At 44.7% G+C, this 18,925-nt stretch overlaps 2 protein-coding genes across 3 annotated transcripts in view; one reads left to right on the forward strand and one right to left on the reverse strand.

The window, feature by feature from the left end:
* LOC131592506 (skin secretory protein xP2-like) overlaps nt 1–18,925 on the forward strand; it is a 120,779-nt gene that overhangs the window by 87,886 nt on the left and 13,968 nt on the right. The window lies entirely within an intron of this gene.
* Nucleotides 1–18,925, reverse strand: part of LOC131592502 (mothers against decapentaplegic homolog 2-like) — a 102,157-nt gene that overhangs the window by 48,189 nt on the left and 35,043 nt on the right. Inside the window, exon 1 of one of the 2 annotated variants that reach the window (XM_058864053.1) lies at nt 15,723–16,613. The exons of the other annotated variant lie outside the window; for it this stretch is intronic. Coding sequence (XP_058720036.1) covers nt 15,723–15,748 — 26 coding nt within the window. The 5' untranslated portion in view covers nt 15,749–16,613. Of the gene's footprint in view, nt 1–15,722; nt 16,614–18,925 lie in introns of those variants that run through there. 2 annotated transcript variants of the gene reach the window in all.

Here is an 18,925-nt window from a genome sequence, read left to right on the forward strand (position 1 = left end):
GAGGGTAGTTGAAGGAAAAAGAAAGTCAGGTTATGCAATAATAAATGGCACATCAGGAGAAATTGTAGAATCGGGCCCCTTGAAAGCAAGCTGGTCTGCACAAGCTTGCGAGCTCTATGCTCTCCTAAGAGCCCTCCGGGGACTGAAAGGAAAAAAGGGGACCATTTATACAGACTCACGGTATGCCTTCGGGGTAGTACACACTTTTGGAAAGATTTGGGAAGAAAGAGGACTAATAAATACGAAGGGAAAAGGCCTAATCCATGGGGAGATCATTCGACAAATCCTAGAAGCTGTCAGAGAACCGAAGGAAATATCAGTTGTCCATGTAAGAGGACACCAGACAGGATGGCAGTTTCAAACCCGAGGTAACAATTTAGCAGATAAGGAGGCAAAACGAGCAGCCTTGTTAACCGTAAGTATTCCCAGAGTAATCCCGGAAGAATCTCTGGAAATCCCCATGCTCCCTTCAGAGAGGGAGATAGAGGAATTCAAGAAGGTAGGGGGAATCTTAGAACGGGGAAAATGGTGGTTACCTGATGGGAGGGAATTAATTCCAAAAAGAATGGCAAAGGGGATATTGCAAAGGTTACACAAGCAGACACATTGGGGAACTCGAGCATTAGCTGAACAGTTCCTGAAGTTTTTCGGGTGCAAGGGGATCTTTGAACTTGCTAAACAAGAGGTACAAGGGTGCGTGGTTTGCCAAAAAGTGAACCGGTCCAAATTTAAACAGACGGCTTGGGGAGGTCGTCCTCTCTCATACAGGCCATTTGAAAGGATCCAAGTGGACTTCACTGAACTACCGAAAATTGGTAGATACAAATTTTTATTAGTAATAGTAGATAAATTAACACATTGGGTAGAAGCCTTTCCCAGAGCAAGGGCCACAGCCCAAAGTGTCTAAAATTTTATTAGAATAAATCATTCCTAGATATGGGAGAATAGATTGTATTGACTCAGACCAAGGAACCCATTTCACTTCAAAAATTATTAAACAAATTTCAGAGGCTCTGGGTATTAGATGGCAATACCACACCCCTTGGCATCCTCAGAGTTCAGGACAGGTAGAAAGGATGAACCAAACACTGAAATCCCAATTATCTAAACTCATGATAGAAACAAAAATGTCATGGATTAAATGTCTTCCCCTTGCTCTGCTAAATATAAGAACTATGCCTCACTCTGAGACGGGTCTGTCTCCCTTTGAAATGTTATATGGGATGCAATACAAACATGGTATGCCGGTGGGACACCCTCAAGTGGAGGATGTGCAAATACAACCATATCTCATTGCTATCAACAAAAATTTACAGGACCTACGAAAGCAAGGACTTATCCCCCAAAGCACCACTCTGAGATTCGCAATACACCAGATACAGCCTGGGGATAAAGTCCTCATCAAAACTTGGAAGGAGCTCCCCCTCGCTCCCCACTGGGAAGGACCATTCCTCGTTCTCCTGACCACAGACACACCTGTCCGGACTGCTGAAAGGGGCTGGACACACTCATCTCGAGTAAAAAAAGTAAAGGATTACAACACCTCCGAGTGGAAAGTCACCACCCCTCCGGGAAAGCTGAAAATTAAACTTCGGCGTCATCACAAATGACCAGTGACGACCAGATAAGTTGTATTAACCCTGAATGTGATTGTTTTCCGTTTATACATTTTAAGTGCGCTTATTGTAAACAGATTTGGGTAACCCACTGTTGGGGAGAGTACAAACCTAAAGGATTGTGTACCAAGTGTCTAGAAAAAGAACAGGAGGAGACTAGCCGTCTCTTAATACTTGCCACCCGAGCGGGGTTATTGGAACTAGACTCTCCTGAGTGGTTCCTGCTTTTTCAAAAAGGGATAAGAGGTAAACTAGACTCCAAGGCAGAAGCTTTGGAAATCGAGTGTCGAAAGACAGTTAAAGTACCGTGTAAGACAGACACCATTAAGTCGTCTCGGTGGGCTACTTTCAAAAGAAGGTACGCCACTAGGACTACAAGGGCCCCTGAAGAATATCCTTGCTGCCGAGAAGATGGTAATCCCCGCCGTATATTCTTGTATGGGCGAAGGGCAAGGCAGAGGGATACACCGGTGGGGAATCCTGACAGTCCTGAGTCTAGCCGTGTGCTTGGCCGAGGGAATGAGTCCCGAGGTACCTCCGGGGGAGCGTCTCCTGGGGAAGTGTGAGCAGTGTCGGACTGCCACAGATACCGGACGAATAATTGACTGTCCTCCAGAACGACAAAAGGGGTTTTGTTTGTCTAACGGCACTCAGTATAATCTCTGTGAACTAAAGGGGGAGGTCTGGTGTTACCGCTCAGGGGCAGGTTTTAGGGACGGGCAGTCTAAGACTCCTATGATAAGAAAAACCAAAGCTACCCACTTCAGGTATAAGAGAGAAGTGGGAATGCTTCCTCCGATTCCAACCCGTAGCCAATGTAATAAAACGGTTTGGATAGGAAGAAAAAGACAATCCACCTTTTTAGCATATTATAAAGTCAACCCTTTGTGTTACAATAAAGCAAACTTAAAAACATGTACCATAGGAGGGAAATTGTATTGGGAAAGTAAAAATTTAAAACATGAAGAAAGAGCCTCCTTTAGTAATGAGCCGATAATTCTTGATTTATTTAAAAGTGATGATGACCGAATATGCTTACAATTTGATCAAGTGTTCTGCTTCTCCAGAGATGAGGAAGGGATGGACCCTGAAAGCAAAATAAAACAACTAACCCCAGAATTAAAGAGACGAGAAGTAGAAATTCGGAAAAAGAGACTAGAACAAGAGAGACTAAACTCTCTTAGTGAGCACTATAAGCAATTAGAAAGACAATACAGCAATTGGGGATTACCAGCCCCCAACCAGAATCTTTTCATAGACCTAATGCAAGAAATAGCCACAGAATTAGGTCTGTCTAACTGTTGGATATGTGGTGGTTTAAAGTCGGCTGAAAGGTGGCCTTGGAAGGGAGAAGGACTCACCCCAGAGCAACTCCTAAAATGGGAAGGCTCAAAAATGTCAAAAACGACACAAAGACCCGAGGGATGGGTGATAGACCAAAGAATAATTGGTACCATCTGCATTAGCAGAGAGGGAAAAGAATTCACTGACTTAGTAGGCTATACTCTGTGTATAAACACACTCACGGTGAATTCTGACATTAAATCAAAAACTTGGCAACCTGAACCACCTGCGGGCTATTGGAGTCGCACCCGGGGTAATCACTGCGAATGGGTTGAAATAATTGAACTATGTTAGTACAAAAACTCCAGGGCCAATCCCTTCCAAGCACTAGAAGGCCTAAAAGAATATTGGGATGATCCAGCAAGAACCAACAAAGGTTGGGAAGCTCCCGACAGCATTTACTGGATATGTGGCAAAAAGGCATATAGTGAGCTACGTAGGAAATGGAAGGGGTCCTGCACACTCGGAATAATTAGGCCCTTTTTCTTTACTCTACCCAGAACAGAAAGTAAATTGCTGGAAGCTCCCCTCTTTGAAACATTAGATAGACAAAAGAGGGAATTAAAACGGGAACTACCAATGGCAGGAGGCAGTCAAAAATGGAAAGAAGAAGAATGGCCTGCTGAAAAGATCATTAAGTACTATGGGCCTGCTACTTAGGCAAATGATGGCAGTTGGGGTTACAGGACTCCCATTTACCTTCTCAACAGACTTATCAGGTTACAAGCGGTAGTAGAAGTAGTTTCCAACCACACCTCAGAGGCCTTAGAACTCCTAGCGAAGCAACATTCGCAAATGAGAGCTTTTGTGTACCAGAACAGATTAGCTCTCGATTATTTGTTGGCCGAGGAAGGAGGAGTATGTGGAAAATACAATGAGTCCGAGTGCTGTATGGAAATAGATGATTATGAAGAAACAATAAAAGGACTAGCTGCTGAAATAAAGAAAGTAGCACATGTGCCAGTTCAAAAATGGAATTCGATTCTGCAGGCCTCCTGGTGGGACCAAATATTTGGGCAGGGGGCTTGGTGGAAAAAGTTAGTGTTCTTTATATCTTGTTCAATTGCAGGAATCATCTTCCTCCCATGTTTGATTCCTTGCCTCATCAGATTAATTCACTCTGTTGTGCAAGGAATGCAGATTGCCACCCTTCCAACTGACCCAGAAAAGGCACAAGGGAAACCCACTTCTTTCTCTAAACTAATGAACTTAAAGGAGAAAGGAGAGAACAAGAAAGCAGTTAAAGCCTTAAGGAAATTCGAAAATAAAAACAAACCTTCTCAAGAATACTGTGGGAATTCACTTACAGACTGGGAGGAAGACGAATGAAGTTAAACTCCACAGCTCTCCCTCATGAGAAATGAATGGAATAGCACGAATTTTTAATGTGATAAATTATTAGGCGGGGGACTGTGATAAATATAACATTGGATAAAAATTCATGAAAAAGAATAAAGAATTATATGTTATATTTGTAATACTGTAAAGATACAAAATGTAAAATAACCCAGAGATTTCTTCCCAAGTCGGGCAGCAACGATCGACAGCAACGCTTACCAACACAAAACAAAAGGCAGGACACAAGCCATCAAATCAGACAATGAGAGTGGCTCCGCACCCAAACTGGCCACTCCACCCCGGTAGGTGCAATCAGGAGCTATTCGCATGTGAAAGGGACTCTGCTCCGTCGAGATATCCATCTGCCCTGCACCCAAACTGGCCACTCCACCCCGGTAGGTGCAATCAGGAGCTATTCCACATGTGAAAGGGACTCTGCTCCGTCGAGATATCCATCTGCTCCGCACCCAAACTGACAGTTGCGAACACTCCATCCTGCAGGCCCCGACCAAAGGTGCAATCAGACTAAAACAATGAGAGGAGCCCAGCGGAGATAGCCATCGGCTCTGCACCGGACCTGGACACTCCACCCTGAGAGCCCAACCGAAGATACAATCAGGAAGCACTCAGAACCTTTCACGTGCGAGAGGACTCTGCCCAACTGTCTATTGATTCAGTTTGCCGGTTCCAGGAAATCCATTCAACCAACCATCAAGACTTTGTTGAACAGTGACTGCTCAGAGTTTTGGCCTCAGGGCACAAAACCCCTATAAGAACTCCGGACTGCAGCACATACAGCGTGGATTTGGGAGCTCGGTACTTCTGGGTACAGATCCCTGTCCACCCGGCGCTGCGCTGATCTATTTATTGTGGTTTTTCTCTCTCGTTGCAGGTGCTTAAATTGTTTTATAATAAATCGCTTTTTATTAACCTTATTTTGCCATTGCATTTATAACAGAGGCATCCACTGATAAAGCCAAACAGATATTGGAGTACCTGTGATCCCATGAGAAGCTTGAACAGAGCGAGAGAAAGAGATGAGAGTGATGAAGACCCTTTGCCCCCAGGGAGAGAAGAAGAAAACCTCTGTTCCCAGAGATGAAGATGATCACAGAGACAGATCAAGAGAACCTTTGCCTTTGAACAACTCATCCTTAAAATAATACCCCATGAGTTCATGGCCCATGGACACAGCTGTAGGAGGGCTGTGAAAATGGGAGGGATTTTACGATTGCAGATTTTTTCCCTGGGCAGCTGCTATTCATGGAAATGAAAAGCCACGAGAGAACTGTTTCTTGTGGAGAGGTCTCCATGGCATGGCAAGAGAAAACTCCTCTCCCTACAAGAACTGATGAAAGACTACTATACAGTTGGTAACTGATTTTAAATCCCAGGTTTTGTCTCTACGTTGTCAGTTGGGAAAGAAAAGAAGCTGGGCAGGGGGAGGAAAAAGGTTCTGGAGGTTTTATTCTGATGCTTCTTATTCTTGTAATCCTGTTAAGAAAGTTTCTTTATACCTTTTAAAGTTTGAGCTTGTTTTGCCCTTCTCCTAATCCATATCTCACAACAAGAAATGAGTAAGTGCACTGGTGATTTTAGCCAGCGCTAAACCCACCACATTATTTGGGGCATTGGCTGGGAAATGAATAATTGGAAAATCTAAACTACTACAACATATCACCCCAAGTTATAGGCACATCATTGTGATCACTCCATAGATACCCAAAACTTGGACTGTGTAAAGTTGGTAGCCCCAGAAGAATGACTTTGCAATCCCCACAACAAAGAAGTCCAGGGTGAAGAACCCAGAGGATGTTGTTGGATCCACCGGTGGTGACTGTCTTCTGCTCTCTCCTCTTTTCTCTCCCTCTCTCCAAGCGTCCCTCTTTGTCTCTCTTTTCCCTCTCTCCTTTTCTCTTGCCTCCTTTCTCTCCTGCTCCCTCTCTCCTCCTTTCTCACTGCCTTCTCTCTCTCCATCCTTTCTGTCCCCCCCTTTCTCTCTCTCTCTCCTTTCTCATGAAAGACCTTTTGTTGCCCAAGGCCCCACTTGAAGTGGTTCATCTTTCAGGTCATTCAATAGAGGGGGCTCAGAGGCTAACTATAACCTAGAACATGTGTTCTCCAAAACCCCACGAGGCCTAGAAAAGCTTGTGTTTCCTTCTTGATAGTGGGTGGACAAAGTTGCAATTTTCTTAGCCATCTCTGTAGGCACATGACAGTGTCCAACCTGCCATTTTATTCCCAAGGTCCCTTGACCTTCCTTTTCTTTTTGGCAAACTCAGTTTTCCAAAGAATCTGAATTATTTTTTTCCCTTTCTCAAACACTTCTTCTGCCTTATTGCCCTACACAATGTCATCAATATATTGTAGATGTTCAGGGGCATCACTTTTTTCCAGTTCAGTTTGGATCAGTCCATGACAAATAGTAGAGCTGTGCTTCCACCCTTGGGGCATTCAATTCCAGGTGTATTGGACACCTCTCCAAATGAAAGCAAACTGTGGCCTGCACTCTGCATCCAAAGGAATTGAGAAAAATGCATTGGCAATGTCAATTGTAGCACACCGCTTGGCTGCCTTCAACTCCAGTTCATATTGGAACTCTAATGTCTGCTACAGCAGCACTCAGTGGTGGCGTTACTTCATTTAGGCCACAATAGCCTACTGTTAACCTACACCCTGCATCAGACTGGCACTGGCCATATAGACTATTAAAAAATAAGTGAGTCTTGCTGATCACTCCTTGGCTCTCCAGCTGATGAATCAGGTCATGGATGCGAGCCAGGGTGTCTCAGTTTGTGCAATATTGCTGCCAGTGCAATGTCCTAGTAGCAACTGGCTCTTGCTGGTCTTCAACCTGCAGCAATCCTAAGATGAAGGGATCTTCTGAGAGGCCTGACAGGGTGGATAATTGTTTGACCTTCTCTGTATTCACTGTAGCTACACCAAAAGCCCATCAATACCCTTTTGGATCCTTGAGGTACCCTCTCCTGAGTTAGTCCATGCCAAGGAGACAAGGGGCCTCTGGGCCAGTCACAATGGGGTGATTTTGCCATCTGCCCCCTGTCAAGCTCACCTCAGCCTCCAATAGACAATTCTTAGCATCCCCCTGTCACTCCAGAGATCCAGATGGGTTCTGTGCCCCTGTACTGTGATGGCACCATTGTACACTGTGCACTGGTATCAACTAAAGCTTTATACTTCTGTGGATCTGATGTGCCAGGCTATCAAATCCACACAGTCCAGTATGCCCAGTCATCCCTTTCCTCCGCCTGGTCGAAGGCAGGGATCCTCTATTCCTGTTCCTGGTCAGAGTACTCACTGTCTGACCTTTGCAATGCCACACCACATGTCCCCTCACCAGGGTCAAAGGAAGTAATTTCAGTTGTGTCTTAGAGATCGCTGATTGTCTTCTTGTCTCTTTGCAGCAACTACACTGACAGCCTTTTTGGGTGACCCCTTAACAACTCTCTCCCCTCTCAGTTCACCAACATGGGCTTCCAGCTTAGAGGTGGGTTCAACATCCGACTTCCTCATGTCCTCCCTCTGGTCACAAAGAACCAGTTCATTATGTGGCCTGCACTTGGAGCTTCCCTCTGACTGGGGCAGGAGAGAACTGATCTCTTGGGCTGCCCCCAAAAGTTGAGGTGCTAGTCTGTATGGATGTGGAAGTACCTAGAGTTTCTTCTAAGTTTCGGTGTCTTCCTGGCTCCATCTCTACAGTTGACATACATTTTCAGGTAATACATTGCTACCAAGCTGCTGGAATATGATGCAGAGGAACTTTGAACCACCTTCCTCCACAGGGCCCTTGAGCAAGAGACATCCTCTGGATCTTTAGGGACATAATTTTTTAGATTACTATAGACAACATCCAGCACTGCTAATTCTCTCAAGAACTGGATATCTTCATCTGCAGTGGTCCACTTCCCTGGGGAGTTAATAAGATCTTCCTTAAATGGATATCTTACCCTCACACTTGAGAGAAGCTGTTTCCAAAGGTTGCAAATTGCTCCTTCCTTTCCAATTCCTCTTTCAATTTCCCGATCTTTAGCAAGGGATCCCAGCTGTTTGGTTCCATGACCTTCTAACTGCTGACTGTTGACCCCATTATCCCAGAATCAAAGCAGCCATGCATAAATCCTCTCACTTGGCTGGTGGCTGTAATCTTTGCGCAAGTTCTGATGAGGTCAGAGACCGAGTAACTTTGGTTTCCTGTTTGATTTGCCTCACTCCTCTCAATTTCTCTGTTGAAGGAGCAGCTTCTTGATCTAACTCCTCCTTTGCTGATTCTCCTTCTTCCTCCTTGGTTGGATAGATGGGCAGAATCCAATAAGATGGAGTTTAATAAGTCCAAATGCTGAGTCCTGCATTTTGGCCACAATAACCCCCTGCAATAGGCTGGGGACGGTGTGGCTGGACAGTGCCCAGGCAGAAAGGGACCTAGTGGTAATGGTGAATAGCCAGCTGAACATGAGCCAGCAGCATGCCCTGGTGGCCAAGAAGGCCAATGGCATTCTGGCCTATATCAGGAATAGTGTGACCAGCAAAACCAGGAAAGTCATTCTTCCCCTGTACTTGGCACTGGTGAGGTTGCACCTTGAGTACTGTGTCCAGTTCTGGACCTCTCAATTTAGGAAGGATGTTGAGATGCTGGAGCATGTCCAGAGAAGGGCAACAAGGCTGGTGAAAGACCTGGAACACAAGCACTATGAAGAATGGCTGAGGGAGCTGGGGTTGTTTAGCCTGGAGAAAAGGAGACTCAGAGCTGACCTTATCACTCTCTACAACTTCCTGAATGGTGGTTGTAGTCAGGTGGGGGTTGGTCTCTTTTTCCAAGCAGCAACCGATAGAACAAGAGAACAGTCTTAAGCAGCACCAAGGGAAATTTAGGTTGGATGTAAGGGAAAAGTTTTTTACTGAAAGAATGATAAAGTACTGGAATCGTCTGCCCAGGGAGGTGGTGGAGTCACCATCCCTGGATATGTTTAAAAAAAGATTAGATGTGGCGCTCAGTGTCATGGTCTAGTTGAAGTGTTAGGGCATGGGTTGGACTCGATTTTAAAGGTCTCTTCCAACCTAGTGATTCTGTGTGTGATTCTCCCATTCTAATTGATGATATGGACCTGTAGCTCTCCTTATCTATATTTCTTTTTCACTACTTGAGCAATTACTGTAGTTGCTGTGGTTTGAGTCCCTGTCTCAGGTATAGTGTCCTCAAATGCAGTTTGCGTTCCTGTCTCAACTACAGTCTTCTGAAAGTACTGAACAGTGGCTCTGTAGGCACAGACCAGGCCCCAATACAGGGAAAGAAGCTTCTGGTTTTCATTGGGGTAGGCAAGACACCCTTTTATCAGTTAATAGGTCAGTTTGTTAAAGTTGTTTACTTGTTCAGGAGTAAAGTCTCAGGCAATGGCAGGTGATAATCACCCTAGGAAGCTTCTCAAATCCTTCCATGCACACTGCCACTCAGGAACTGGATGGCTCAGGGCAGATTTCAATAGCTCCTCACCTAAAGTGTTTTCCCTTACACCAGAATGACACCAGATTCCACATACCACATGATATGTTAACCGTATTAATTAATAGTAATAAACAGCTCACATAAGGACAAACATGGACCACAGGAGTCTGCATTATAAAACCATTCACATCAATCTAGGGCAGGCAGACGGAGGTGTATTCCCTCATTGTCCACAGAAGATAGCTCCCCCAGCACAAGACCATCAACATAAGGACAAAGCACCACTGTCTTGGGTTACAATGCAAGATGTAAGCAAAAGTATGTATTCTATTACTATCTGTTGAAACCAGGTGGGGCAGTTTTCTTTATCTCTTCCACAACCCATCCTCCCTCCAGGGGGATATCTTCTGTTAATGGGCCATTGAGTCTCATTACATGACTGATAAAATTACATCATCCCATTGTGAGATGCTCCACACATGGGGAGGAGCCAAGCATCTAAACATGTATATCTTTGGAGGCTCAGAACACCACAGCAGCCTTTCTCCACTGAATTCCTAGAGAGAGACCGGACCCATCTACACCACTAGACCTTCAGAGGAAAACTACGTCCTTCTATGGAATCATTACTTCAACAGAACCCCATCTGTCACTCCAGGAGAACTACAGCTACCATTTAATTGGACTGCTACCAACACCCTGACCAACAGGGTGTCAGGTTGTATTCTGACTCTGTCAGTGTGTTGGTTTTTGTTGGTTTTTTTTTGTACTACTGTATTTTTATTTTAATTTTCCTAGTTAAGAACTGTTATTCCTATTCCCATATCTTTCCCTAAGAGCCCCTTGATTTCAAGATTATAATAATTCGGGGGGGGGGGGGGGGGGTGGTATCCATTTTTCCATTTCAAGGGAGGTTTCTGCCTTCTTTAGAAGACACCTGTCTTTTCAAACCAAGACAACCACAGAAACATTGCTTATATTCACATGTTCCCAAACTCAGCAAAAGATAAGCAGTGAAGCTGACAAACTCCATGTTCCACACATGAGCTTGAACTTGGTAACTTCTATTACTATAGCATGCAATATACATATAAATGTTACGTGCTGGTTGTGAGTTGGGAGACAGAATCTATGACTCAAATCCTCTTGCTCATAAGACGAAATATCCTGGTTTATTGTTCAGAACTCTTATATAGTCGATTCAAAACTCCCAGGCTTAGATAGCTCATTGGCTGGGATCTCTCTCTGCCCAGATCTCTGGCCAGTGGTGTGCTTGCAACTAAGCTTGAATGGGGATGGCTGAGGGTCCCCTGTAACTTATTCAGACACTTATTCTGGCATGAACTAGGCTAGCTGAATTGGATTTGTATTATGGTCAGATTTACCTTGTCCAGTACAGACCGAGTGTACTGTGACAGTACTGTGACAACTCTCCTTTTCCTTTTTATTAAAAAAATGTAAAGTGTTCTGTTATCCTATCTGCAAGGGCTCTTTGCAGACAGGGTGACAGGAGAAAGCATGGGTCTACTTTGAATGAGGTTTTCCACACAATTTGACAAACCTAGCTCCCCTCAGCCATCAAGGTGTCCTATGTACCAATGAAGTTTGTAGCAATCACTTCCAGGAACTACTAGGCAAGATCACAATCCTTCAGGCTAACATGCCACAGGTTAACTACTTATTGTTACAAGTTACAACTTAACACTAAAAAACAAAAAACCGTTTAGAACACAAATTATACCTTAACTCTATAAACAAAAAACATTCAACCTTTAGAACTGAGAAAAAAACCCAACTTAACAGAAAAAGCAATTTGTAAACAAATAGAGTTTTTAAATGAACTGCCATTTCAAGAGTCCAGATTTTCATGAGGTAGGTGTATAGGCTGTTCTGGTCACTCTTCTTCACTACGTCTGTTGGGGCACCATCAGGAGGATGCTCCTTGTGGTCCCAGGCAGGATGTAGGGCAGGATGGACACATCTGGCAGGTACCAAATGAATTCCAGTGTCCGTGGAAGCACAGGCATATCCCCGTCCCCAGGTAATGAGGTTCCATGGGCCTCCCCACCTATTGGTGAGAAGGTCTTTCACCATTACCTTGGGCTTGGGTAACTGTTCATCACCGCATGATTGTAGTGATAGAAAGTGATTAAAAATGACTGGGTTCTGTGACTTTTCTGATAATGTTAAATGATTTAGCGTATAATTGGCTTTAGCTACCCTGCTCTGTGGGGTCTCACCAGACATTCCTCCCTTTTGTTTTTCAAGAATATGTTTTAAAGTGCCATGTGCTCTTTCCACGATGACTTGTCCTGTTGCTAATCAGGGAATATCAGTGTGGTGTGCTACAGCCCAGAGCTGTAGGAAATGTCTTGCTTTCTGTGAAATGTATGCCAGGCCATTGTCTGTTTTGATGGCATGAGGGATGCCCAAAGCCGCAAAAGCTGATCACCAATGTGAGATGGCATTTGTCATGGTTTTAAAGCATTAGCTAAAAAATCACTAGAAAACTTACTCATTTCTTGCTGTGAGATATGGATCAGAAGAAGAGCAAATCAGGCTTAAAACTTAAAAGGAATAAAGAAAATCTATTAATAAAACTACAAGAATAAGAAACTAGAATAAAATTTCCAGAAACCCTTTTTTCTTACTACTCAACTATTCTTTTGTTCACATGACAACATAGAGACAAAAAAACTTGGTGGTTAAAACAGTCTCAACTTTATTAAAGTCTTTTCATCAGTCTTTGTAGAGAAAAAGAAGTTCTCTTCTGCTAATCTATGGAGTTTTTCACAAGAAAACCATTTTTCTCATGTTTTTTTATTTTTGATGCTAGCTGTCCAGAAAACTCTGTCATTAATTCTTTCCTCCCATTTCACACCACTCTGAGATGTGTTATGGGTCATAAGTCTAGGGTTGTTATTTTAAGGATGAGTTATTCAAAGGCAAAAGTTCTCTTCATCTGTCTCTATGAGCATTTTTGGAAACAGAAGTTTTCTCTTTGTCTCTTAAGGGCCACAAATCTTCAACAACTATCACTTCTCTTTTTCTGTTCCAGCATCTCATAGGATTACAACTACTTCACTATTTGCTTAAATCCACACTTTGAAATACTCTGTTCTCCTTAAAATACTCTATCATGAATTAAAGGAATTTTTTTAGAACACTATTGTCTATCTCTATAGTTTTAGCAAAAGAATATTCCAGCTTATTTAAGCATTTCCTTATTTTTCTCTCTCATCTGAAGCTTAATTCTTTTCTTCACCGTCTTTGATAGTTTATGTTGTCTTTTTACTTGTTGATAACTCTCTCTTGCCCTCTTCTTGGGAAAAAAAAAAAGATTAATCTGCAAGTCTCATCTGGGTAGTAAAATGTTAAAATTTTGCTCAATCCGCAGGTGTTCATGGTGCCAGGTTTTAGATCAGTGGTGTTCAGAGCTGGGAGTTTCTCAAGAAAAGTTCCAGCCACTCCGGAAGCTTCTCAGGAGGCTGCAGCAGAGCCCGGCTTTGGCCTGGGCCCAGGAGAAGGTCCGCAGGCTCTATCTCTCGGCTCGGGAACCGCGGCAGGCCTAGCCCAGCCCCTCACCCAGGCCGCATGGCCTGAGGAGGGGAGCTAGCTAGAGTTCTGTTACTTTTCAAAGCCGGAAACTAAATAGAGACAAAGAAATTTCTGGGCTTAGGTCTTAAGGTGGTGTTCACAGGTTGATCTCACTTTTTAATGGTCAAAACTACTGTCAATTTTCAGAAATGGCCAGTTATTGGCCAGGAGAAAAACTCCCATCAGCCTCCAGCAGCCTAAACTTCTTTAGGTGTTTCTTTTTGTTTCTTAAATGTTAATTTATCACAGCATCGTGACCCTTTTCTCTTGTGTGTACTGTAGCCCATATTGCTGATGAAAACGTATCAATGGGTAAGTGTACATATTTTAGATATCTGAATTCAGGGACGTGTATGACATTGGTTTGCCAGATTTGCAAGGCATGCAATCCACAAGAGTTTACTCCCATCTGCAGTGGTGCAGTGTGGTCTTGGCAGTCAGCACAGGTGATAACAATATTACAAGCTTCTGTCAGCTGGAATTGCCATTGTAAGGCCTAAACACCTTGGTGGAAGAAATTGTGTAATGCCTTTGCTTGTGCCAGCATGTCTGACTGTGGTGCTGTCCAGGCAGGGCTAGCTAGCATATCTGCTCTAGTGTTGCCCTCTGTGATGAAACCTGGTAGATTTGTGTGACTCCTGATATGTAAGATATAATAAGGGTAGGTTCTGGCTTTGATGCTATGGCATAAAGTTTGTAGCAAATTAAATAATTTTGCATTGTCAATTTCCTTTAACAGTGCTTGGTCTAATCTCTGTGTGATGTCAGCTACGTATGCAGAATCAATTACTATATTTAGAGGAATGTGGGGAAAATGTTGGAAAGCCATAGCCACAGCATGCAGCTCCACTAACTGGGGTGATCCAACTTTCCAATGTTTGCCACTCACCTTCCTCTTTCCACGTTACAATAGCTTTTTCTGTTTTCCCAGAACCATCAGTAAACACTGTAACACCCTTTAAAGGTGTTCAGCTATTCAGAGGTTTAAGAGACAGTGCAGTTTCCCCACTTAACTTCAGCAATCTATAGCTTGGTAAATGATAAGTGATTTGTCCTGTGAAGTTTTGCAGGGCACTTTGTAAGGCTGTGCTGTTAGCAAAACATCATTCAAAGTGTTCTTGTGTTACAGTTATCATAATTTGTGAAGGATCCCTAGCATTCAATTGTAAACACCTGTGATGACATTTGATAATTAATCGTGCAATTAGATCAAATACTGTAGGTGCTGTCTTTTTTGGTTGATGAGGTAAAAACATTCACTCTAGGATGTGCAGAGGATCGGGCCAGTGAGTATTCCACTGCCCAATAATACCAGTAGGGTGGAGATTAACAATGAGAACAAATACAGTGATACACACGTCTGGGCATATCCAGTAGACTTGTCTGTTTGTGATAGTTTGCTCTACTGTTTCAAGAGCGGCTTTTGCCTCTGGGGTTAATTTTCTGGGGGAAGTTAACTCTGGATCGCCTTTTAAGAGGTCAAATAAAGGTGCCAATTGTGAGTTGGTCAATCCTAAATAAGGTTTGACCCATTTGATGGTACCCAAAAGTTTTTGTGCATCGTTTAGTGTCTGAATTTTTGTTGAAAACTGAGTTGTTTTTAGCTGTATAGTCTAGTTCATTATTTTGAGTCCCAAATATTTCCAGGGTGCTTGCTGCTGCACCTTCTCTGGTGCTACCTGCAGCCCAAATGTTTTTAATGCTTATAGAAGGCTTGGCTGAATCTGTGAGAGCTCTTTTGTGGTTTGGGTTGCAATCAGAATGTCATCCATGTAATGATAACAGTATGTCCCTGGAAATTTTTCTCTCACTGATGAAAATGCCTGTGCAATATACCACTGGCAAATTGTGGTGCTATTTTTCATGCCTTGAGGCAAAACACACCCTAGATAATGTTGCACTGGTGCCACATTATTAACAGAAGGCACTGTAAAAGCAAACTTTGGGGTATCATCTGGGTGCAGTGGAATAGTGAAAAAATAGTCTTTTAAGTCCACTATCAGAATGTCCCAGGAGGCAGTATCATTGTAGGAGATGGCATACCAGCTTGCAATGTGCCCATGCTCTCCATCACAGAATTAATTTTTCTTAGGTCATGAAGCAACCCTCATTTACCAGAATTATTTTTTATGACAAATACTGGCATGTACCAAGGGCTCATGGATGGCTCTATGTGTCCTTGAGCTAGCTGTTCTTGTACTAATGATTTTAGGGCATCTAGCTTCTCTTTTTCAATGGACCACTGTGGTATCCACAGACTAATAATTCTTGTAAGATGCAAATTAACAATGATAATAAACACTCTAATACAGATTAGAAGCTCTTGTACTTATATATATAAAAGTTTTTGTTTCAAGCTAGAGTACCTGTGGGTTGGAGTACACGTTTGCATCTTTCATTAGGGCTTGTAGTCTGAAGTTAACATGTGATGGGATGGTGTTTGATAGAAGTGGTGATGGAGCTGGACCTGGTTTTGTCAGGACTGCAGGGGCTTCTTCTTTGGGGCTGGTGGAGGTTCCATCTTGTGTTTCCATCAGCGATGTGGTTCTTTGGAACTGTTGGAGCCTTGGCTGCAGCTGCACTGAGGCTGCAGGGCTGGGACCAGTGCCGGAATGTTACTTCCTACTTCTGGTCTACTTCTGGGTATGACACAGGCACAAAATCCAGGGACTCAAAGTGATGTCATCTCAGGCCCCACACCCATGCTGCAGCGGCAGGCAGGCATGGCCAGCAGAGGCAGGACTGTGGGTGGGGTTTCTGGGCTGAGCCAATTAGCTCTGGGCAGGGGTGGCCTGGGCATTTCCATGGTGACGAGGGGCATGGGCAGTTCCAGTGATGGGGAGGGGATCCCGGGAGCTGCACAGGGCTGCATCATGGCCACAGACTGCGGTGCCAAAATGGCGGCATTCTCCAACCTGGGACAGCAGTTCCGCACAGCACAAGAGTTCAGGGCAGCTGGAGGGCATTCTGGCACCGCACCGCAGCTCCTCGGTGCAGCCGCGCCTTTGCTGCTTGTTGTGGTTCGCCCAGCTGTGGTGGTGTCGGCACAGCTCGGGGCTCCGCCGCCCTGCCGTTTGGCAGGATCCAGCCACATGGCAGGATTGTGCCATTTGGCTCATTGTCGCACGCCGCAGTCTGTCCACCTGCCATGATGCCGCCAGCCGCCTGTGCTCTGCGGCACGGTGGAGTTGTGGGAAACGGCTCGCTTAAAAGCAGTCCCAAGGCAAGAGGCGCATTCAGGGTGGCATGGCTGTGCATGGCAGTGTAATAAATTATGTGTAAATAAAAATTCGTAAAGTTATATAAATAAGATGTATATGTTAAAATAATAAAAACCAAAGATGTGTATGTAAAAAAGAAAGAAACCTTTCTCCCAAACCTGGCTGGGAGCTCTTCTCCGAAAGAAAAAAGATTGTAGCCAACACCCAGATAAGAAACATTAACTCGGAAAATAGGCAGGATGGGAGCCATCAAAGACAACAAAAGGACTAGCTCGGGGGAGGAACCCAACTCCGGACCTGACCAACGTCTCTGCAGACCTCGGTTGTGAAACAATCAAAGTCGACAAAGACAAGCCTCAGAAAAAGTATCCGCTGCTAGTCCTGAATCGCCCACCTGCCAGACCAGTGTTGAAGATACAATCACTGGAAACAAAGGGGGAAACTCCGCCGAGATTTCCATCGGCACCAACCCCGGATCACACCACTTCTGCCTTGATAACCCAAAATTAAAATACATACAGAGTCTCTTTACATATGAGGAGACTCTGTCCGGACACAAGTTAGGTCTATTCTTCCAAGCCAGGAAATCTATTCACCAAACAATCAAGAACACTTGGTGAATGGAGCCGGCTTGGAATTTTAGCCTGAGGACTTAAAAATCCTATAAAACCCCAAGCCTGAGAGCGCTCAGACGTGGACTTGGGAAACCTACACCTCGGGTGTAGGTCCTGTCCACCCAGCGCTGCGCTGATCATTTTTATTGTGGTTTTTCTCTCTGTTTTTTCCTATGTTGTTTATTAATAAATTTCTCTTTGATTTTATCCCAAAATTGCCTTTGCATTTATAACAGATTGGTGCCGTGGACTCGGATCGGAAAACTGTGGGAGAACGTCGCTATCCAGGACGGGTACCCCCGCTGATTTCGGCGGCCTGGGGAGCCGAGAACCTCCGCAGTTCACTCCGACATCCGAACCAAATTTAGGCTGAGGTAAAAACCACAATAAAAGAGAACACGGATCCAAAAGGAGCTCGGGAAGAAAAGCCGCGGCTTGGTAGCTCATAAAAAGTCAATCGTGCACGAAGACATCCTCGCAAGAAAATTGCTGTAAGTACTGTGAGGTTGAGCGGGTGATTGGGCAAGCGTGTGTGAGACGTGATCTGATCACGGAGCGAGAGCGGACTCCAAGGCCGCGTTTCCATCCTCCCGCGAGGGAATTGGCCGGCCACGGAGGAAGCGAGTCAGTGTGAGAGGACTCTCTCTTCACGTTTGTAAAGCCTGGGGCCAAAGGGGTGCTCTGGGGGACCGATCACAAGGGGCTGGAAGAGGAAGAGGATGTCAAGTTGAGCTCGGGAATTAGTAAACTCTTCCAGCAACAAGGACCCAAAGGGAGGTCCGGAGGAGAGATCGAAGCGCTAAGAAAAACCCCGGTACAGCAAACCGCGAAGGTGAGTATTAGCAGACTTTTGACTCTCCAAATACGAACACAACGCAGAAAAACAGGTAAGACTCCCTTTTCACCATGGGACAGAGAAAGAGTAAAGTGCAAAAGCCAGTTGATAAGAAAAACCCTTCCAAAACAACGAAGGGATTGTTAGACATCCCACCAGAAAGTCCTCTGGGATGGATGTTGAGGAATTGGGAAAATTGTCCCGAAAGGAAAGGAAAATCCAAAGCTAAAATGATTTATTACTGTGCCGAAGTTTGGGGAGGTCAGGAACTGAGAAACCATCTCATTTGGCCAGTACTAGGGACATTTGAAAGGTGGACGTGTGGTGAATTAATCTCTCACGTAGAGCGTAAGGTTTCCTCGGACTACGAGGAGAAAGAATATGCCAGGCTCTGGTTAACTACCAGAGTCAGGTTGTTCCTGGTAAAACAGAAAGATGAAACAAAGATAGAAAACTGGGAACCCCTGGATCACTTACCCCCACCATACCACGGGCCGGCAGAACCTTCTGCAGCAGATCAGGTGGTGCCGTCAGCACCCGCAGGTTCCCCAGGGCAACCAGCCGAAGCACACACATCGCAAACAAGGGAATCGGCACCGGCAGAAGTTCCGGCAGCCCTCCCTGTGTCCCCGCCTGCAGGAACCCCGGCCGCCGCAACCTCCTCAGAGGCCAGGTTGATGCAAGGCTGGGGAACACCCTCTCCCCCGTTGCCAGTCCGGCCACCACCGCCAGGACCCTCGAACGTAACAGAGGGGGTCTCTTTTGGTAATTTAGTTGCAGCGGAGTTTCCGCAAACAATAAAAGAACAGATTTTCAAAAACCCCAATCCCCCCCCTGCGAGCAGGACTCGTTTTAAGGCGAAATTAATGAATGGGAAGTGGGAAAGGAATGAGAGTAGA

This window comes from Poecile atricapillus, chromosome W (assembly GCF_030490865.1).
Source record: "Poecile atricapillus isolate bPoeAtr1 chromosome W, bPoeAtr1.hap1, whole genome shotgun sequence".
In the NCBI taxonomy this organism is placed as follows: Eukaryota; Metazoa; Chordata; class Aves; order Passeriformes; family Paridae; genus Poecile; species Poecile atricapillus.